Genomic DNA, 22329 nt, shown 5'->3' on the forward strand with positions numbered 1-22329 from the left:
AACCATGAGATCATGACCTGAACCAAAACAAGAGTCAGACACTTAACTGAGCCACCCAAGGCGCCCCAAAATATATATGAGTTTTAAAGATTACATATTTATTACAGGAGGAAAACATACAGAAAAGTAGAAAAACAATTTTTCCTAGTTTTAAGATTATTCAGTATTTTTGTGTGTTTGTTTTTCAATGTTTATTTATTTGGAGACTGAGAGTGTGAGTGGAAGAGGGGCAGAGAGAGAATCCCAAGCAGTCAGCTTGAAGCCCACGCAGGGCTCCACCTCACCAACCGTGAAATCACGACCTGAGCCAAAATCAAGAGTCAGACACTCAACTGACTGAGCCACCCAGGCGCCCTGTGTTTTTTTCTCTTTTTCAAAGTTGAACCCGTACCATATATGAAATTTTTATTCTTTTTATTGAACATGAAACATTCTTTTCAGATACCTTCCGTTCTCAGCCACAATAACTCAAACGTGGGAATAAACAAAGACCACTCAAATGAGAACAGGAACTATTTATCTACAGTTTGTTGTAGAAAAGGAGTCAGCCGTCATCACTTGGCAGAGACTCAAAGGTAGAGGAGTGGGAAAACAAAGAAAGGCTTCAGGTGTGCTCTGATTAGAGGCTGTGGACAGGGAAGGGGAAGCTGGCTAACTAGAAAGAGTCTTTTTGTTGCTGTGAGGAGCATAATTGTCCTCAGGTTGGTCCAGAGATGAAAGGCAAAATGCAAAATATAGGGAAATTGGCAGTCATTGACCAAGTCCTGTCTGCTCTAGAGGTTGTAGATTTGTTTTAGAGGTTGGGGCGGGTTTGCTATAGAGGTGTTAATATGTGGTCTGGTCACAGTCCTTTTGTAAATTCAGCCTCTCAAACATAGTATTTGTAAGCAAATTTGGTTTTTTTCTAACATATGCTATTGTGCAAAAGTTGGATAATTTAAACAATTTCTTAAACAATTTTAAATCATATATAACCTTAAGCCCCCACCCCTGGAAATAAATAATACCTGGTTTTACCTAACTGAAGTTATGTACTCTTGTAACTTCTTTGCTTCCCATCGATACACACTGGCCAGCATTTCATGTCAAACTCAGATTTTCTGTAATGGACCTGCATGATGGTCCTTGCTGAGTTACCGTAAGCAACCATTCTTTAGCACATTTCCACTTTTTTCTGTTATACGAGAGTGAACACTAATGCATAAATAATAAATCTGGGTGAGTCAGTTATTTTTTTAGTGTAGAGGTAACTGCCAGATCGTTTTCCATAAGTTTTTTTAATTTTACTCTTCTACCAGAATCCTGTTTTTCTCACTACATCCTTGTCAAGATTGGGTGTTATAATTTTAATAAGATGTTATCGACATGTGGAACGTCTTGACAGGCTGGCGTTAGGGTCCCAGCGCGGTTGGGACAGAAGGGGTGCGTCACTGGGCCCTTCTCCTTCACCTTCCAAAGCGGATCACAGCGGGGCTTTCTTGGGAGCTGCAGGAGGGTCTGGTTTCGTTTACAGCTGCCTCTCCTCTCTCCCTCTCCCGTAAGCGTGGGGCTGGTGAGCTGCGTGTTTTCGCGGTCCTCGGGGCTCAGGCTCAAAGGTTACCTGGCTGCCTCTGCCCAGAAGACCCGCAAACCCCAACCACGAGTCCCAGGGGTTGGGCCGGGGCGGAACTCCCATTCCCAGTCTGCGACTAGAAGCAGCAGAGGGAATGGTGAGGGCAATGGCCAGACCCCGAGCAGCGGCTGGAGGACTTGCCCTTGCAACTTCAATCTTCCCAGCGAGCCCAGCAGGCTAGAGAGGCCCGAAAGCCTGGTGAGGGCGGAGCTGGGGCCGACCGAAGCGCAAAGCGCATGCGCACGTGAGGCGAGACGAAGCGGTTGGGGGAGGTGTCTAGTGGGCCCTGAACGCGTGCGGGGGACGTAGTTCGGGCGGGCAGGAGAACGGGGCGCATGCGCAGCGGCGAGGGTAACCGCAATGGCGGCGCCTCAGCGGTTTCGGGTGCTGCGGTGCTATAGCTGCCGCCTCTTCCAGTCGCACCAGGTGGGGTGGGCACCGGCCTCCCCCTCTGTTGGGCGTGGGGACGGCGTGCGGGACTTGGCGGGGCCGCGGGGTGCCCGGCCTCCTTCCCGTACCTTGCCCTCAGGCGCTGGCGCCGTCTCCTGCAGTTGCTTGGGTCTCCTTGAGGCCCGGACACGTGATGATGACTGGCCTTGAGGACTGGGTTTTGATATCTCTTCATAACGTGGTTGTGGGCTTTGTTTTTTTAGTTTTTGTCATGGCTGTTGTAAAGGATTCGTAGGAACCAGGGGCAGTGGTTTCTGCCGAGGCGGCCTCGTAACTTACAGATAGTTGGGAAAGAGAGGTTGAGGATAGCCTCTTTTATGTAGAGCCTAGCTCCCAAAGTGGCTTCTTTCTTAATTTGAATACATGGGAGATGACAGTTTTTAAACTGACACACGAACGGGCGTCCCCTGCTGCCACTGCTTGGCTGTGGCAGTGTCTCCATTGGCATGTTAAGGGACTCGCTGCCTTTCCCATAGTGTAAACAACTCACGCATGAATTTTTTTTTTTAATTTTTTTAATGTCTATTATTTTTGAGAGAGAGACAGAGACAGAGAGCAAGCAGGGGAGGGGCAGAGAGAGAGGGAGACACAGATTCGGAAGCAGGCTCCAGGCTCTGAGCTGCCAGCACAGAGCCCGATGCGGCCCGAACTCACAGACCGCAAGATCATGACCTGAGCTGAAGTCGGATGCTTAACTGACTGAACCACCCAGGTGCCCCCGCATGAATATTTTAAACAGGATAATCGATACTTCTAAAACGTACTGCTTCCCAAACTTTCAAGATGCAATTTAGGGGATGTCATTTAACCTCTTTTTTCCTGGATAGCATTTGATCTTCCTGCTTGATGTCACCTAACACTGCTGTCAAGCAGGCGTATCTGCTTCTGATAGTCCTCTCTTACCCCTCGTTGTCTGCTAATCTGTGCCCTGAAAAAGGATAACCTCAAACTTCTTCAAAATGTATGTTTAAAAGTCCGATGCTGAGTATGTAGTTGTAAGCTCGCTGGGACTGTAAGGGCTGTTTGAGGACTCAGGAATTGTTTTTACTTACTTCATTTTTTTGGACAGTGTTTTAGGAATTGATATTAAATAGAAATTTCCATTTTTTAAATTATTACACATGTATAATGTAGTACACACTTTCATGGTCGTTTTCAACGATGAAAAGTGATTTGAAACTAAAGGGGGGAAAGAGTTAACAGTTTAATTGCAGGTATGACAATTTCACACATCCCCTTTAATTTCAGACAACCTCTGGATTAGGTATTTTACCATTATTATTTTACAGAGATGAGAATACAGCAATCCAGAGAAACCAAGTGGTCTAATAAATGGCAGATGCAGAGCTATCTGCAGAGATCCTGTTAAACCATACTGTCTCTCTCCAGATCCCCCAGAGCTAGCCAGTTACCATGTGTCCTTCCAGACCTTTTTTTTTTTTTAAGTGTATTTCTTATGTGCAGATGTACCCATAGAAAACATTCTTATGGTGTTTGAGGTTCAATACTGGAGAATTAAATGAATTGTAGGACATGCCCACATAAATTTGTACATGTGGCTTGTCCTCCTTAGAATCCTTTTGGGTGCTTCAAAAAAACCCAATGGTTTTTGTGTTAGGATCATACATCTATTAATTTTTATAAATCAACCCAGGCATGTTTTTTTTTAATTTTTTTAATGTTTATTTATTTTTGAGACAGAGACAAAGCATGAACGGGGGAGGGTCAGAGAGAGAAGGAGACACAGAGTATGAAGCAGGCTCCAGGCTCAGCTGTCAGCACAGAGCCAGACATGGGGCTCAAAACTCACAGACCGTGAGATCATGACCTGAGTGGAAGTTGGAGGCTTAATCGACTGAGCCACCCAGGCACCCCCAGGCATGTTTTTTATGTTAAGCACACTACTCCGTTCCATTTTTTCAAACAACTTTGGTGCCTTTTGATAATATTTTCTTTGTTGTTGTTATAAATGGACTGTTCCGTTACCTTTTCTAACTAGATAATTGCTTATATAAAGACTCTATTAACTTTTGAAGCTATATTAACTTTGTATTCATCCCCACCATCTTAGATTGTTTTTAGTGGTTTTTCATTTGGTTTTGAGTTTTCAGGTAAAAAAAAAAAATCAAATCTATAAATAATGATAATGTTTTCCTCATTTCCAGTTTTTGTACCTCTTATTTTTCTTTTCCAATTCCATTTGTAGAAAATAACAATGGTAAATAGTAGTGGGGATTCTTGGCTTGTTCTTGACTTTCATGGGAGAGCTGGTAGTGATTCTACAGTTTTAGAGTTGAATGTAAGGTATTTTATCCTGTTAAGAGAGACCCGGTCTAGTTAGATTTATCAAGAATTGGAATTAAATGTTGTGGAATTATTTTTGAGAACCACAGGTAATAGAGATCTAACTAGACTGTTTGATATGGATAGCCAGTTTTCCCAGCACCACTTATTAAATAGTCTGTTTTATCCTCACTCCGAAAATGCCACCTTTACAATGTACTAGCTTTTTATACATATATGTTGTTGGTTTGTTTTTACACTTTTACTCTTTTCCACTGGCCTTTTTATATCATTATTTTTGATTCAGTTCCACCTGTTTTAAATAATTATCTAAGCCAAATTTCTGAAATTCATTGTAGGAAAAGAAGAGTCTCAAGTGGACGTGCAAAGCTTGTGGAGAGAAGCAGTCATTTTTGCGGGTGAGTCCTGAGAAACGGTATCTAATACCCAGGCCAGAAAGCCGGTGGGCCCAGCCCTGCAGTAGCGTGTTTCTCATGGGGTCCCAGCATCCCAGTATTGGGACCAAGTTCACTAGATGAAGAGCCTCTGCTCCCTAAATTCCTGTTCCTTCAGGAAGTGAAATGGATGGAGCAGTGCATGGAAAGTTACCTTCATTTGTTTATTTGGTCAGCAAGTATTTACTGAGTACTTTCTGCCTGCAGGCACAGGAGAAACAAGGGAAGGCAAAAAGCTTTGTCCTTCTTCCCCTCACAGATCTGCTCATGTGGAAGAGGAAGAGAAACCGGTGCACACACACTGGCCATTTGAAACTAGATTGAGCACAATGCAGGGAAAATGCAGGAGCCTGTAAGAAGATGACCAGGCAGTCAGACCCACAACCGGTCGGGTGCATGTTGGTGCATGCAGGGTGTGGGCATGGGTGGGCTCAGGAAGGGGAGGCCATCAGGAGACCGAGACAGAGAGAATGAAAGCTCGGAGTAAAAGCTTATTTAGGCCATTGCCGTTCTCTTCAAGTGGATACCTATTTCTCCACCTCATCCTTTTTTGCTTTTTTTAATGTGTATGTTTGAGGGAGGAAGCACACATGAGAGAGAGCAAGAGCATGAGCACAAGCAAGGGAGGGGCAGAGAGAGAATCCCAAGAAGGCTTCATACAGTCAGTGTAGAGCCCGACACAGGGCTCAGTCTCAACTGTGAGATCATGACCTGAGTAGAAATCAAGAATCGGATGCTTAACCAACTGAACCACCCAGGTACCCCTCCATCTCATCTCTTTGATACCACACAGTGTCCTGCACCTTTTGCCTCTTTGAGCCCCTGTATACCTTCTCTGGCCCTTGATGCCACCTCTCCACCCTCAGCTCCTTGTTCTCCTTCAGCCATAAGGCCTTTTCTTTATGACCTTGAAACAATCCAGACGTGCTGCACTCTTAAGGCCTTTGTGCTCATTGTTGGAACTTTGCCTAGCTCTTCTCACTATCCTGATCAGATATTATATTTGAGTGTGTTTATGTGAGTATTGTTTATCTCCTGGAAGTTCCCTGAGAGCAGAAGCTTTGCCTGTTTTATACTGATACACCCTCTGCACATAGCACAGTACCTGGCACAGAGTAAGTGGTCGCTCGATAAATACTTATTGAGTTGGTAAGTGACCAATCCCATGTTGTTTGGCATTTAGGTTGATCTTCATCTTCATTGGTAAGAACGATGCTTCAGTGAAGCTTCTTACAAAGAACCTCCTCCTTCACTAGACAAATTACTTCCTTAGGACAAATTCCTAGAAGTTTAAATTGCAGTTTCAAAGGATATCTTTTGACCAAGGCTCTTTTAGTTACAAATAATAGAATATTTCAGAATGGCCTCAGCAAAATAGAAAAAAAATGTCCTGGCAAAATAATGGGGTATCATGGGGAATTCAGGGGAGGGGTTTCACCCCTGACCCCTTGAAGAACCAGCCCCAAGAATTGAAAAGCTGCCAGCAATGTAGGCATCTTTTCCTCCCCTTCTCCCCATACCTGATTGTCCCCACATCCTCCTTCCCCTCTCCCTGCCTCCTCTCCTTCCCTTACTATCTCCCCAGATAGTTCACAGTAACACACTCCACCCACAGACCATGGACTCTCACTTCAAGCCAACTAGAATAGCTGAGTCCTAATTAATAAACTGGCAGAAGTGATATGATTGGCCCATTTGACCCAGATGTCCACTTTTGGTCCAGCCAGCTGGGATGGTAGAAGTGGGGCTGATCAGGTCATTGGTCAGCAGTACAGCTGCTGAGGCGCACTCCAAGATTGAGTCTCAGAAGGCAAGGGGCTGGCTCATGAGCTAGTGACTGCTGCTTGTTTTTGATGTCAGCACATACTTCTAAGTTCTCCTTGAGGAGGCTCTACCTTCTTCCCAGCACCTCAATGCATGTGCAGTGGTATATGGCTTATGGTAGACTAGGCCACCGTGACAGGACAACAAAATTGTGGTGGCCTAACACAGTAGAAGTTGTTTCTCTCAATGGGGTGCCTGGCTGGCTTAGTCAAAAGAGTGTGCAACTCTTGAACTCAGGGTCATGAATTCGAGCCCCATGTTGTATGTAGAGATTACTGAAAATAAATAAACTTTAAAAAAAGAAGTTATTTCTCTTGTTCTTGTAACAGACCTGAGAGGAATTGAGATCAGCAGGGCAGCCGTCCTTGGTGAGGTCATGCAGGGACCCAGGCTCCTTCTATCTTGAGGTTCTGTCACTCCCAGAGGCCTGTCTCCTGCTGCCTGGAGCCACTGAAGGGCAAGAGCACAAAGGAGCTACACAGGAGGCTTTGAGGGGCCAGGCCCGGAAGTGGCTCACATCCCACTAGAAAGAACCTAGTCTCAAGGCCACACCTAACTGCAAGGAAGACTAGAAAGTGTAGCCCAGTCTGTGGCCAGATAGGAGGAGAATGAATTTCAGTATTCAGCCAGTGGTCCCTGCCATGCTGGCAAGCGCCCTCCCTGCCACTTAACATCTTTTAAAGCTTTGCCATTCCATTCTGCAGTTCCTCTCCCATTCTTGCTTGAACTTGCCCCAGCTGGGCTTTTATTCCCCACAGTCCAGTAAAATTGCTCATGTCAAAGTCATCAGGGATCTCCATTTGCTAAAAACAGTTGTGAGTTCTCACTCCTCCGGTGACTTGACCTATTGGTAGTGTCTGTCACTGAAAGTTTGTCACTGAAACATTGTCTTCACCTGGACTTCCAGTCATCCCACTCCTGGCTTTCCTGCTGTCTTTCTGGCTGTGTTTCTGTCCTCTTTGCTAGTTTTTTTCTAATCTCCCCAACTTCTAAATGTGAGAATGCTGTGGTGCTCAGTTTGTTGGCCTCTTCTCTAGTGACACTCCTTCGGTGGTCTGAGATGAGATCACCTGACAGTTCTGGAATGTCTATCTCAAGCCCCAGGCCTGCCCCTGCACCATCCATTCAGCTCTCTAATGGGTGTCCCAAACCCACCTTTCCAAACAGAAGGCCTCACCTTACCCCACCCACCTGCTCTCCCACAGTCCACCCTGTCTCTTACGGGCTAAGTCCCTTGTTAGTTGTTTGGGCTAAAAACATGGAAGTCCTCTCTGACTCCTTTTTTTTTTTTTTCTTAAACACTCTTCCTCCAGTCCATCAATAGATTTTGTCAGCTCTACTTTCAGGATGTACCCAGAATGACCATTTGTTACTACAGTGGTCTGAGCCACATCAGTGTTTGCAGCAACCTCCTGCTAGCCCACCTGTGTCTGCCCTACAGTCTGCCCTTAGCACCATACCTGAAGGTCCTGCTAAAACATGTGCTAGGCGAGGTCACTCACCCCAGCCTTCCAAGTTAGAGCAAAACCCATGGTCCTACAGGCAGGGCCAAGTGTGCCTGGTACAAAATGAAATTGTGGGGCCCCTTGTTCAAAAGCAAAAAAAAAGCTGTTAAAAATACTAAAATATTAAGCTTTTCCTTTCCATCCTGGTCTCTCTTGATTTTTTATAATGTCTTTTATTTACTGTTGAATGTCTTCCTAAGTAAAGAAAAACTAACATTTTAAAATTATTTTATTATTATTTTGTTTTTTTTATTTTTATGCAGCACCAGTTTAGTTTAGTCTAGGGGTACCTGGATGGCTCAGTTGGTTTAAGCATCTGACCCTTGATCTCAGCTCACATCTTGATCTCAGGGTCTCATGAGTTCAGGCCCCACAGTGGGCTCCGTGCTGGTCATGAAGCCTACTTAAAAAAAAATAATAAGTGTTTAGTCTATATGTGGAATAATATAAGAACATTTACTATATATATGCAGAATCCTCAGAATTTCGCAATTTGTATTTTGGAGCTCATTCATGCCTATGTATTTCATTCTTACCAGAACAGTGGACATGCTGCACAAAACTAACTCTGCTCTTTATACTCATTGATACATTCTCCCCACACTCTCCCCCATCAGCTCACTGATTAGCATAAGGAAGGACTGAGAGGGAAAGGAACAAGGGTCTCTCTGCCTTGCCCTTTCCTTCCATGTAATGATTTTCAGTGATCAGCTGTTCCAGGCAAATAACAGGAATAAAAAGATATGATAGGGTTCTTTGATTATTCATGTATTTTTAAAACATCCTTGCCTTCCTTCTGAATCTGAAGCAAGTTCTTGTTCCAGTGGAAAGCCTGCCCTCTCAGGCAGTGGGTGCTCCCCACATACTCAGGCATAGACAGCAAACACATAGCGTCTACACTCGGAGTCTCAGTGAACACTCCCACGTATTGTGAGTCCACTTTAATTCTGTGCTCCTGGGTCATTGAGCATGCTGTATGCAAATGGTGTGGCAAGGAACAATGGACTTGTGTAGTGTGTATATCTCCTCTGCTTATGGACGTGCTCCATTATCTTATCACACGTATTCAAAGATAAGGCTATTGAGCATTGGTGGTATAGTGGTGAGTATAGCTGCCTTCCAAAGATAAGGTTATTAACATTTTCAAATAAAAAAAATTTTTTTAATGTTTTCAAGATGCCAGCCGCAGAACAGGTCTCGTTCCCATGAGGCTGACTTTGCCTGTAGTAGGGAATAATACACTCAGACCTCATCTCCTACCATCTTCCCCCGGACCACTCAGCTCTAGCCATGTGCCCTCCTTACTGTTCCTTCACAGGCTTAGGGTCTTTGCCCTCAAGTGTATTTCATTGCTTCTGCTGAATGCTTTCCCCCAGCTATCTATGTGGCTTATGCCTCATATCTTCCTATTTTGTGCCCAAATGTCACCTTGGTTATCTATTCCCTGAATGCCCTGTATAAAATAGTCTACTCTTTCCCCCACACTGCCCCATCCCCTTTCATCACCTTATTTTCCTTGGTGGTACTTCTCGTCATCTGATGGCCACGTAGTTGACTTATGCAGTCTCCTCACACTAGAATGTATGCTCCATGATGACTGATTTTTGTCCACTTCTGTACTGTATTGTCCTTAACTACTCCAGGGGACTGGCACATAATAGGTGTTCAGTAAATATTGTTAAACAAATGAGTGACTGCTAAGTGAAAAAAAAGTATTTCATCTTATTTTATGGTCCTTAGATTATCAGTGAAGTAGCATATTTTATGTTTACTGGTGGTTTGCATTACATATCTTCAATTTCTTATTCATGTTTATTAACCATTTTGTGTGGGGCCTGGGGCTGAGTTAGTCTTTGATGTGTAGAGTTCCAAGTGCTAGAAGGACAGTCAGACCAGAACTGTTAGTTCCTGAGACTGTTAGTTTGCAAATCAATTATTCCAGAAAAAGTGGTCAGTCATTAGAATTTCTGCATGGTACATTTGGGCCTTATAAAGTACAGCTTTCTTCTCCCTGAGGTACATCACTAATGGATCTGTTTCTCCGCATCCTATCAGCACTTTTTAAACTTAATATTTTTTTGTTTTTCAGACTTACGGCGAGGGTTCCGGTGCTGACTGTAGACGCCATGTCCAAAAATTAAATCTGCTGCAGGGACAGATTTCAGAGATGTCACTCAGGTACAGTTGTTTGAAAAGGGGACAGTTATCTTGTCCTGTGTTCATCTTGAGTGATTAGTGGAAGTTTTATATGGAGAAAGCTTTTTCTATATGGTGATTAGTTATCCTAACACTCTTCCAACTGAAAATAACTAAAATATGTCAGCTATGATATTTTAAATACACCAATGAGATGATGGAAGTAAATGAAATATCAGAAGTCAAAAATGAAGCAAAAGCCAAAATTCAGAGAGTAAGTACCTGGGCTGTTGAGGCATTTGAAGCCTAGTGTTCTGGAACTTTCATTTAGGTGATTGGGAGGGGTGCAAGAGACAAAGACAAGGCCTGTTCAGCATGGGAAGGTCAGTAGGAGACCACGACATAAAGCCGAGTCCCCAGGGCGCCTGGGTGGCTCAGTCAGTTAAGCGTCCGACTCTTGATTTGGGCTCAGGTTATGATCTCCTGGTTCATGGGATTGAGCCCCACATCAAATTCTATGCTGACAGTGTGGAACCTGTTAGGGATTCTCTCTCTCCCTCACTTTCTCTGCCCCTCCCCCGCTTGTACATTCTCTCTCTCAAAATAAATAAATAAATTTTTTTTTAAAAAAAGCTGAGTCCCCAAAAGACTACACCCTCCATGAATTAATTGAACTAGAAATGCACCCTCTTTGCAGCCTGCCTGTGTTGACCTTGGTGCTGGCCAAAGAGAGGAAATCTCTCTCCAGGGTATAATAAACACAAGAAATCTATCACATGGCTTTTCAGTCTTCTACATGCACTGTGTGAAAAGCCTCAAGCGGAGAATTTATTTTTGAATTGTCCAAGGAAGCAGAGGTAAATATAGCTCCTCTGGAGCATACATCTTCAGCCTAGACCTGAATGTTTAATATAGTTAATGAAATAAAAGAGAAGGTTGATAATGTAAGAAGCAAGGGACTTCAAGGCACCTGGCTGGTTCAGTTGGTGGTAGAGCATGTGACTCTTGACCTCGGGGTCATGAATTGGAGCCCCACGTTGGAGATTACAAAAAAAAAGGCAAATGACTTTAGAAAATGACCAAGTACATTTGAAAAAGAACCAGAAAGAGTTTGTAGAAATTAAAAGTATAATCATTGAAATTAAAAATTCAGTGGACAGATTGAGCATTAAATGTAGCTGAAGAGAGAATCAGTGAAATGGAAGATAAATCTGAAGAAAGTATTCACAGTGCAACACAGAAAGATAAAAAGGTGGAAAATGTGAGTTGAGAAACATGGAAACTAAGGGAAGAGTTCGGCAAGAGGGAGTTAAGAAAGCAGGGTAAAGGCAATATTTGAAGAGAAAAGACTAGAGCATTTTCTAGAATCAAAGACTTACATTCTTAGATTTAGGAAACAATAAATCTCAAACTGGAACAAGTCATTATTTTATTTGCAAACACCATGATTATGTATGTAGGAAATCCTGATGAAACTACACAAATGCTACTAGAGCTAATATTTTAGCAAGATCACAAGGATACAAAGTCAATGTACAAAATTAAATTATTTCTATATAAATGCTATGAACAATTGGAAAATGATTTTTAAATCAAATACCATTTAGAACAGCATCAAAAATTAGATACTTAGGGATAAATATAACAAAAATCAGATCTGTTCAGTATAAACCATAAAACATTGCTAAGGAAATTAAAAGGTCTAAGTTAATGAAGAGTTAATGTTCATGGATTGGAAAATTCAATATCATGAAGATTTCAGTTTATCCTAAATTGGTTGGTAGAGACCACCTAATCCAAATCAAAATTCCAGTGGGGTTTTTTGTTTGTTTGTTTGTTTGGTAAAAATTGGCAAACTAATCCTAAAATTTATATAGAAATGCAAGTACCGGGGCGCCTGGGTGGCGCAGTCGGTTGAGCGTCTGACTTCAGCCAGGTCACAATCTCGCGGTCCAGGAGTTCGAGCCCCGCGTCAGGCTCTGGGCTGATGGCTCGGAGCCTGGAGCCTGCTTCCGATTCTGTGTCTCCCTCTCTCTCTGCCCCTCCCCCGTTCATGCTCTGTCTCTCTCTGTCCCAAAAATAAATAAACATTGAAAAAATAAAAATAAAAAAAATAAAAAAAAGAAATGCAAGTACCTAGAATTACCAAAACAATTCTGATAAGAACAAAGCTGGAGGATTTCTACTGCCTAATTTCAAGGTCTACTATGATGCTGCAGTGACTGAGTGCAATATCTGTATGTGGACATACAGAAGGTTAATGGATAAACACATTGAGGTATGTTCATGCAGTGGCATGCTACAACAGAAACAACATGGGCAAATCTCAAAAACATTGCTAAGTGAGAGAAGCCGACACAAGAGACTACCTGCTGAATGGATCAGTGTGGTTTTCTAGGGGAGAGAATTGCCTGCCAAGACAGGTATGAGAACTTTTGGGGGTGATGAGAATTTTCCATATCTTGTCCATTATATCTCAATGAAAAATGTTTTTGCTGTATCTTGATTGGGGTGATAGTTTCAAAGATCTAATTTATCAAAGCTCATCTGTACACTTGAGTTTTAGTGTATGTTATACCTCAAGTTAATTTTTAAGGTTAAAAAAAATTAAATGACCCTTAGATGATGACAACAACATAATGAAATTAGAGAACACGGAAGACAAAGGGGAGAGCTGAAGAGTAGGTGGAGAGAAGAGAGATCTCCTACAAAGGAACATCAGACACCCGACTTGTCAGTGGTAACGTCAGAAACAAGAACACAGACTGGTATCCTCAGACTGTTGAGAGATGTCCTTTATTGATGGAGTTGAGTTCCTGAATCAGAAAGGTGAGCAGACTTCTAGCCAGTGGGTGCTAGGCCACTGCTCTGGTGAACACTGGATTATCAGCCATGTGGCAGGGTAGGTGTTTCACATGCATGATCTAATTTCCTCATCATAATCACCCTGTGAGGATCATTGGCTTCTGCGTACAGATGAACAGAATCAAGTACAGACGCCCACATTTGGCAGAGTTGGCAGTTCGCATAGCTCACCAGGGAGAGTGCCCTCCTGATTGTGTGATGTAACCACCCTGTGTGATGTGGGTGGGGCTGGCCTTGTGCTAACCTCCAGCCCTTGCATGGTAAGTATTTACCCGCCCCTCAGTCCCATTAGAGACCACAGAGGCTCTGGCTCCCCACTCTTCTTTATGTGGTGGAAGAGCCCTGATCCTCTTCCCTGTGCTGTTCCCTCCCTGTGACACACACAGTGCCTCTCCTGTCTAGTAAGGGTTGAGGTATGACTAGAAAGACTTATATAACCCTATGCAGTAGAGACCTCTCCATTGCTGATGGGAGGGACTCTGTGGTACAGGAGTTCAGCTGACATTACTCTCCGTGTTCCAGGCCCTCAGCCAGGCATGTGCACACACTTTGTCACGTTTGTCTTCACAGTCACCCATGCAGTATTGTCTTTTGTGGATGAGGGAAGCGGGGTAAAATGATGAACCCAAAGTCACACTGACAATGACCGCCAGTCATTGGCAAAGCCAGGATGCAAACTCTGGTCTCTCCAGCTTTAGAGTCTGCCCTGTGTCACCTTTCCTGTTGTTGGTGCCTCTGCCCAGGCCTCCTGAACCAGATCAGAACAACAGAAATAAGATCCTAAGATCCCCTAGAACAGCCTTTGATGGCTGTTGTCAAGTATTTATGTCCTGCTGTTCTCCTCTCCTTGCCCTTCGTCTTCCTGGTCATTTTACTAAGGACACATGTACAATCTTTCACTAAGGTCTCTGGAAGAACCTGTAAATATTGACGAAGAGGACAATGCAGAGCCTCAGCAGGCTGAGCATGTGAGTTCACAGGTAAGCCAGCAGCTCTGTCTCTGTGTCACAGAGGGGGTTCCATTTATTCATCTGTTGATCTTTTGTTCAACAGTGCTATCAACAACGGGCACTTGGCTTAAAGCTACTGGAAACACAACAAAGAGTAAACCTATCCCTTTTGTACCAGTAATGTGTGTACCAGTAATTACGGTACTCTGAACGGGGCCTTGTCTTTGGCTGGGAGAACTTCTCTGAAATTAGCTTGAACTTTACCTCCCCGTGTTTCTCCCCTTGTCCTGCAGTGCTCTGGGCACACCTCTGACAGGGAAAAGGTGCTATTGTACAGTACCTGGCTTTCACATTTCCTTTCTCCAGACTGGGCCTCCCAGCAGGGCTCACATCCAGCTTTCTGTCCCAGTGCCTAGGAAAGTAGGTGCTCAGACAGTGTTGGCTGGGCAGTGTGTGTAAGAGCTTGAGTGAATGAGGAAGTGATGCCATTGGTACATCCAAGGTGCTGTGGGTACCCAGTGCTGTGTCCTTCTGGGGACAGGGTTAATGGGAACAGCTGCCAGGGGCCCCCTGCCCACCTGAGGACAGAGCCTGCCTCCACTCACAGAATCACGTTGGCAATGTCAGTTGCTTGGCAATGTCGCTCGCTTTTCCTGTTTTTATTATAAACAAGAGCCCTGCTCCTAAGTACATCACCTTAACCCAGAAGCTCTCACATACTTGGTTCTATACTTCCAATTCTGTCCACTTAGGGACTTAATTTTACATCATTGTTATTACAAGAAATGCTAGTTTGCACCCTGGAGTCTTCACTTATGTTGTTCTTGTGTCGCAGTAGAGTTTTCAGTGATGTCCAGTATTTACAGAATATAGTGGATGTAACCAGTGTTTGTTCCATGATGACCGGGCATGTAGATTATTTCCAGATTTTTGCTATGATACATATTTGCTGTGGTTCATATCACTTTGATGAGCATCTTTGTGCCTTTGTCTTCATTTGGAACCCCTAGGTCAGGGAGCATGGACATTTGTAAATTTCCTTGATGAGCTGTGCCCTGTATCTTTCCCCTGGCCTGTGCCAGTGTGCACAGTCCCCAGTGGTGCCTCAGGACACCCATCTCCCCATTACCTTCCAGCGAAATACCTTTCCTGGTGACAAGGGAGATGTGGGTCCTGAGAATAAACTTACTTCCCAATCCTGTAGGAAAAACCTCAGTCCTCAGAGAACCGCTGGCTGAAGTATCTGGAAGGAGACTCAGAAGAACAGGGGATGGAAGGAGGAGGAGTGTGTTTCAAGACACAGCCCTTGTCCAGGACAGAGAAGACGGACCCTCCCTTTAACACAGGCCTGCCTAGAAAAAGGTGCCAAGCTAGTCACTAATCCAGCCATCGCCCCATACCCACAGTGACTCACAGATGGCGGGGAGCGATGGGCAACCTCTAGCAGCCAGCAGCATGGGGGAAGTCTGAGTGGCGATGGCCAGCAGCTAGCTTCACCAGGCCCTGCTTGGCCTCGCCAGGTGCCAGATGCTGCCGCACAGATGTGAGAGGTGCGGGGTGCCAATATGAGCACCTTTTATGGTGCTCACTTAATTGTGACTGCACTGATCCCCAGAAGAATTGACAAAGTGAAGTGTGGCCAGAGTGGCTTACAGGCCTGGGAGCTTATAACCTACAGCAGGAAAGACCTGACCTCTTACAGGTGTCTTCTCCTGTAGGCATACTCTGTGTTTCTGCAATTCTTCTGAGACACTGCCTTATCTAGATCCACGGTGGCTCCCATAGGGCGAGTGATTTATTGGAAGGTAGATTCCAATTCAATTTAAGAACTTTCTAGCAACTACGAGCTATGGAGCAGAAATGGACAGCCTTGCATGTTGTTGGGCAGCCTGTTATTGGCAGTGGAGGAGAAGCAGAGAAGCCACCTTGGAAGCTGTATGGGAGGACAATTACCTGTGCTAGAGGTCACACCTGGTGACCACCAAGTCAGGATCAGGACCCTGTGAGGTGATAGGACTAGATTCTTGACAGAACTTTATCTCCACCAGGAAATGGATCCAGAGCACAGACCGTCCTCCACACAGCCCTGATGTCTGGAACCCGAGTGACTCTGAGATTCCCTTGGAGCCTCAGAAGGTCAGTGAATGAGGACAGTGTTTCTCTTCTGGTCCTAGTAACTACTGAACACACTATAGAATTTTTTTTTTTAATGTTTATTCAATTTTGAGAGAGAGGGAGACACAATTCGAAGCAGGCTCCAGGGTTTGAGCTGTCAGCACAGAGCCCAACGAGGGGCTTGAACTCACAAACTGTGAGATCATGACCTGACCTGAAGTTGGATGCTTACCCTTGAGGTATCCAGGCGCCCGAACCACACATAGAATTTTTTAACACCCAAGTGTTTTGTCTGCTTTGACTTAAGCCAACTCCTTTCTCTGGCTTGTACCATTTCCCTGCCGTATTCAATCTCTCAGTGATGTGAGCTCCTAGTCAAAAGGACAGCTTGATCAACGAAGGTTAGCCACTAGGGCTTTTCTGAGTCAGGAATTTTCTCTTCCTTCTACATGCAGTGGAGGGTCTTTGTCAGACTAGCCAACATGGGATCTGCCCTGGATTTCTAAGGAATTGTTCCCATCCTCACCTTCAGTTACCCAAGTGTGTTCTTTTGCACTGAGACACTGTCTTCCCCTAGGTTCTGCTCTTGTTCTTTTTAATTATTGGAGTATAGTTGACATACAGTTATATTGATGTACAACAGAGTGATTTAGCAGTTCAATACATGAATCAGTGCTCACCATGATAAATATAGTCATTGTCACCATACATTATTACAGTATGATATTTCCTATGCTGTTTTTCATCTCTATGACTTACTTATTTTATCACTGGAAGTTTGTATCTTTTCATCCCCTTCATTTATTTTGCCCACCTCCTCATCCCCTTCCGCTTGGGCAACCACCAGTCCTCTGTATTTATGAATTCGTTTTTATGGCTGAGTAATATTCCATTATATAGATATATACCACATCTTTATCTACTCATCTATCATCAATGGGCACTTGGGCTGTTTCCATATCTTGGCTGTTATAAATAATGTTGCAGTAAACATAAGGGCGCATATATCTTTTTGAATTGGTGTTTTTGCTTTCTTTGGGTAAATACCCAGTAATGAAATTACTGGATCATATGGTATTTCTATTTTTAATTTTTTGAGGAAATTCCATATAGCTTTCTACTGTGGTTACACCAGTTTATATTCCCACCAACAGTGCACTAGGGTTCCCTTTTCTCCATGTCTTCCCCAATACTTGTTATTTCTTGTCTTTTTGATAATACCCATTCTGACAGGTGTGAGATAATATTTCATTGTGGTTTTGATTTGCATTTCCCTGATAATTAGCAATGTTGAGCATCTTTTCATGTGTCTGTTGGCCATCTGTATGTCTTCTTTGGAAAAGTGTCTATTTGGGCCCTTTGCCCATTTTTTAATTGGATTATTTGGGTTTTTGGTGTTGAGTTGTATTATAAGCTCTTTATATTTTAAGGATATTAACCCCTTTTCAGATATGTTATTTGCAAATATCTTCTTCCATTCAGTACACAGTACCTTTTCATTTTGTTAATGGCTTTCTTCACTATGCAAAAGCTTTTTGTTTTTATGTGCTCCCAGTATTTTATTTTTGCTTTTGTTTCCCTTGCCTGAGGAGTCATAGCCATAAATATGTTGTTAAGGCCATTGTTCAAGAGCTTATTGTATATATTGTCTTTTAAGAGTTTTATGGTTTCAGATCTCACATTTAGGTCTTTAACCCCCTTTCTTTTTTTTGAAAGTTGTTTTTTTTAAGTTTATTTATTTTGAGAGAGAGAGAGAGAGCTTGTGCACGAGTATGTGAGTGGGGCAGGGGCAAAGAGGGAAAGAGAGAATCCCAAGTAGGCCCCGTGCTGTCAGCACAGAGTCCGATGCGGGGCTCAAACTCATGAACCGTGAGATCGTGACTTGAGCTGAAATTAAGAGTTGGACACTTAACCGACTGAGCCACCCAGGTGTGCCTAGAAGATATTTAATCCATTTGAGTTTATTTTTTTGTACAGTGTAAAAAAAATGGTCTAGTTTTCCCACCACCTTTCATTGAAGAGGCTGTCTTTTCCCCCACTGTACATTCTTCCCTTCTTTGTCCTTGATTAACTGACCATATAATCGTGGGTTTATTTCTGGATTTTCTATTCTGTTCCACTGATCTGTGTGTCCATTTTTTATGCCGATAAGTTTTGATTGCTATACCTTTGTAGTATATTTTGAAATCTGTGATTGTTACACCTCCAGCTTTGTTTTTCTTTCTCAAGTTTGCTTTTGCTACTCAGGGTCTTTTGGATTCCATACACATTTAAGGATTGTTTGTTCTAGTTCTGTGAAAAATGGTATTTTCATGTGGATTGCATTGAATTTCATAGATTGCATAGGGTAGTATGGGACAGTATTAATCCTTCTAATCCATGAGCGTGGTTTATCTTTCCATTTGTTTGTGTCATCTTCAGTTGCTTTCATCAGTGTCGTACAGTTTTCAGAATATAGGTCTTCTACGTCTTTGGTTAAATTTATTCCGAGGTATTTTATTCTTTTTGATACAGTCATAAATGGGGTTGTTTTCTTAATTTCTGTTATTAGCATATAGAATTCTCTTATTAGTGTATATTAGTGTATAGAATTTCTCTTTCTCTTTTGTTATTAATGTATACAAACACAAGAGATTTCTGCAACTTCACTGAATTCATTTATTCTAATAGTTCCTAGGTGGAGTCTTTAGAGTGTTCTATATGGAGTATCATGTCATTTGCAAATAGTGAGTTTTACTTCTTCCTTACCAGTTTGGATGCCTTTTATTTCTTTTTCTTGTCTGATTGCTATGGTAGGACTTCCAGTACTCTGCTGAATGAAAGTAGTGAACGTGGATATCCTTGTCTTGTTCCTGAGATCTTAGAGGAAAAGCTTTCACTTTTGCACCATTTAGTATGGTATTAACTGTGGGCTTGACATATATGGCCTTTATTATGTTGAAGTGTTTCCTCTAAACCCGTTTTATTGAGAGTTTTTATCATGAATGGATATTGTACCTTGTCAGATGCTTTTCCTGCATCTTATTGGGATGAACAATTGGTTGTTATCCTTCTCTTGTTGATACCATGTATCACATTAACTAATATGTGAACATTGAATCACCCTGATGTACCTGGAATAAATCCTACTTGATCATGGCGAATGATGATCCTTTTAACATATTGCTGAAATTGGCTTACTAAGATTTTTTTGATTTTTGCATCTGTATTCATCAGGGATTTTGGTCCATAATTTTCTTTTCTTGCAGTGCCTTTGTCTGGTTTTGGTATCAGCGTAATGCTGATACAATGCTCATATAATGAATGTACAAGTTTTCTTTCCTCTTCTGTTTTTTGGAATAGTGTGAAGAGAATAGGTATTAACTCTTTAAATGTTTGCCAGAATTCAAGACTACCAGGGACGGCTGGGAGCAGAGCACACGGTGCTAGCACAGTGTGTGGAGACAGAACTGGCTCCTACACGCATCCCGTTATCCTGGCTGGGGGAGGGCAAGTGAAATGGTGCCCACTAGCACTTTTGTTCCAGAAGAGAGCTCCTACAGATCCCTGCCCCTCCAGCATATATCCTAAAATTAGTTAACTAAGATCTTCACATATATACCCAAGGTGCTTTTCAAACTACTGTTTCTGTGCTGTGTTGGGCACAGTTATTTATCGTGTTGGCTCTTTACGGACAGGGACTTGGTTTCCTATCACCCTCCAGCTCTCTTAGTGTTAAGCTCCAGATTTACAAAGCCAGATGTTATATAGGGACTGGTCTTCCCAGTGCAGGTCCCTGAGGCCAGGGGTGCCTCGTGTGGGGTCTGACCCCTCCCATTTGTAGCCAGTCACTCCAAGGGTTTGGTCCTTGACTGCACTCATCTCTGCCCCTCCTACCCTTCCCAATATTATCTTGTTACAACTAGCTGTGCAAAGTCTGTCCTGCCATGCTTCACATCATTTTGAGTTAGTTAGGATACATGTAGTTGTTGCCCCCATATGTCCATGGTACGAGGTAAGCTTAAAATCCTCCTACCCAGCCCCACCACCCTCCCCACACTTCTGCTCGTTCTTGGTGTTTTATTTTTATTTTTTTATTTTTATTTTTTTTATTTTTCAACGTTTTTTATTTATTTTTGGGACAGAGAGAGACAGAGCATGAACGGGGGAGGGGCAGAGAGAGAGGGAGACACAGAATCGGAAACAGGCTCCAGGCTCCAAGCCATCAGCCCAGAGCCTGACGCGGGGCTCGAACTCACAGACCGCAAGATCGTGACCTGGCTGAAGTCGGACGCTTAACCGACTGCGCCACCCAGGCGCCCCTCGTTCTTGGTGTTTTAAATCTTCCCAACCCCACTGCACTCAGACTTTGCTTTCTTCTGTCACCGGAGCCACAGGCACTAAGGCAGAAGTCTCTGCTGGGCCTCAGTCACTGCATCCCCGCAACATAGGCCAAGGTCAGCCTGGCCAGCCTCACACAGTAGGGCAAAGGTCAAACTTTGATGTGGCCACTGACTAGCTGTGTGGCCCTGAATCTCGAAGTCCTAGAATAATGAGTTATTGATCTGCTGGTCCCTCAAACATTTTAACTACATTGTCACGTGGGATGCCCACACAGGCATGTTTGGTTTTGCAGGTGAGGAACTAAGGCTGCACAATAACGTGGTCCCAGCAAGTCAGGAGCAGGGCCGATGGTGATCTTCGGCTGTTACAACCGACCACAAGCCTCTTCCACACTGCCCTCGGGTAGTGATGCAGGGTCCTGCCTGTTCCTACTCTCAGATGCCTTTATAGGCCGTCAAACCCTGGTTCCAGTGTGCACTTGGCTCCTGAGGGAAGAGAGGCCAGGCCCCATGCTGTGCTCACCACCTGGGGTCTTCTGTGCAGCCACTCCCCACCCCACCCCACCCCCACCGGCTTCAAACCTTCCCCCGCGGTTCCAGAGAGACCTTCCCATCTGTTTGACAGTGAGCAGACAGGACAGCTCTTCCCCGCTTTCTAGATGGTCTCATGGGCCTTTCCTGCTGACCCCTCCTCTCAGGCACCCTCTCACCTGATTCTAAGTTTCCATGGGAATACTCTTTTCTGGAAAGCCTGGTCATAGAATTTGGCAGAGGATTTGAGGTGAGGGCATTTATTTGCCCTGCTTTGCCAAACCACAGAATGAAAGCAGGTCTCTGGCCTGCCAGCACAAGAACTAGCAAGTAGGCAGAACAGAGTGAAAAGTGGGAGAACCCTGAGGCAGAGGACACAGCAATGCAGGCACAGGGACCCTTCTCTCCCATCCCTGGGTCCTGCTGGGCCACTGGCACTTGTTCTGAATGGCGGACCTGATCATCTTCTCTCCTTTCCGTTGCAGGACCACACTGGCTTGATGGGGAAGGTCAAAGACAAAAGCAGTCACAAGGACCGGGGCACCAGGGAGCTTTTTGTTCCTCAGGGGGATCCTCCACAACCTGCCCACCATGTCAGGACCATGCCTTCCAAGTGGGAACAATTCCTTCAGCTGCCTGGAAACAGCCAACGTGTGGACATGGAGCCCCCAGTTCCTTTGAATAGAGACCCTAGGCCAGCCGAGGTGGCACTGACTGAGCAGGGGACCCTTAGGGCCCAGACCCCAAGGGAGAGGTACGTCAGCAGGCCCCACGATGCACCCGAGCTTCTCTGGCTCACACACACGCTCACATCCAGCTCCCAGAGCCCCTGCGTAAAGACCACCAAACAGCCATGGGACACCAATCCTCTGGCAAAGGGTGGGTCCTTAGCCACAGGGGCACAAGAGCCCCCACTTGTGCAACTGTGTGACCTCTTTAAAACTGGGGAGGACTTTGAGGACCACTTGTGAACTGAAACTAGAATTTTACTAACAGACATATTTGTTGTATGAGCAAGTTAGACCTCTTGGCCACTGGAAAGGGGGCTCCCCAAGTAGCTTTTAAATGGTTCCCATAAATAGGGGTGCCTGGCTGGCTCAGTTGGAAGAGTGTGTGACTTGAACACATCCTGAGATAAAGTTTCACATTGGGTGTAGATTTTTTTTTTTTTTTTAAAGTTCCCATAAGTGATCCCCAGTCCTGTCAAGAAAGACACACTACAGGGCACTGGGTGGCTCAGATGGTTGAGCGTCTCCTCTGGCTCTTTAGTTCAAGCCCCAC

General features: G+C 44.1%; 1 protein-coding gene across 5 annotated transcripts; it reads left to right on the top strand.

The window, feature by feature from the left end:
- Positions 1-1906: 1906 nt before the first annotated feature.
- On the top strand, positions 1907-22259 carry LOC122485970 (MRN complex interacting protein). 5 transcript variants are annotated; one of them, XM_043585457.1, is made up of 8 exons: positions 1982-2038; positions 4705-4764; positions 5060-5152; positions 10219-10307; positions 12888-14110; positions 15285-15442; positions 16129-16216; positions 21534-22259. In XM_043585457.1, exons 5-8 carry the CDS (start codon positions 14015-14017, stop codon positions 22017-22019), a joined length of 828 nt encoding a protein of 275 aa, XP_043441392.1. In that variant the 5' UTR covers positions 1982-2038; positions 4705-4764; positions 5060-5152; positions 10219-10307; positions 12888-14014; the 3' UTR covers positions 22020-22259. The 5 variants fall into 5 exon arrangements, with proteins under 5 accessions (XP_043441362.1, XP_043441371.1, XP_043441392.1 ...); XM_043585466.1 differs by having other exon boundaries at positions 15297-15442; XM_043585447.1 differs by having other exon boundaries at positions 14035-14110.
- The last annotated feature ends 70 nt before the right edge of the window (positions 22260-22329 follow it).

The sequence above is a fragment of the Prionailurus bengalensis genome, chromosome A1 (genome assembly GCF_016509475.1).
Source record: "Prionailurus bengalensis isolate Pbe53 chromosome A1, Fcat_Pben_1.1_paternal_pri, whole genome shotgun sequence".
In the NCBI taxonomy this organism is placed as follows: Eukaryota; Metazoa; Chordata; class Mammalia; order Carnivora; family Felidae; genus Prionailurus; species Prionailurus bengalensis.

Excerpts from the sequence above, each read along its gene's own strand:
- LOC122485970 (XM_043585427.1), top strand. The coding sequence starts at position 1,973 with ATGGCGGCGCCTCAGCGGTTTCGGGTGCTGCGGTGCTATAGCTGCCGC. Across the intron at positions 4,765-10,218 it reads AGAAGCAGTCATTTTTGCGG|ACTTACGGCGAGGGTTCCGG; the intron begins GTGAGTCCTGAG and ends TTTGTTTTTCAG. Across the intron at positions 14,111-15,284 it reads CTGAGCATGTGAGTTCACAG|GAAAAACCTCAGTCCTCAGA; the intron begins GTAAGCCAGCAG and ends CCAATCCTGTAG.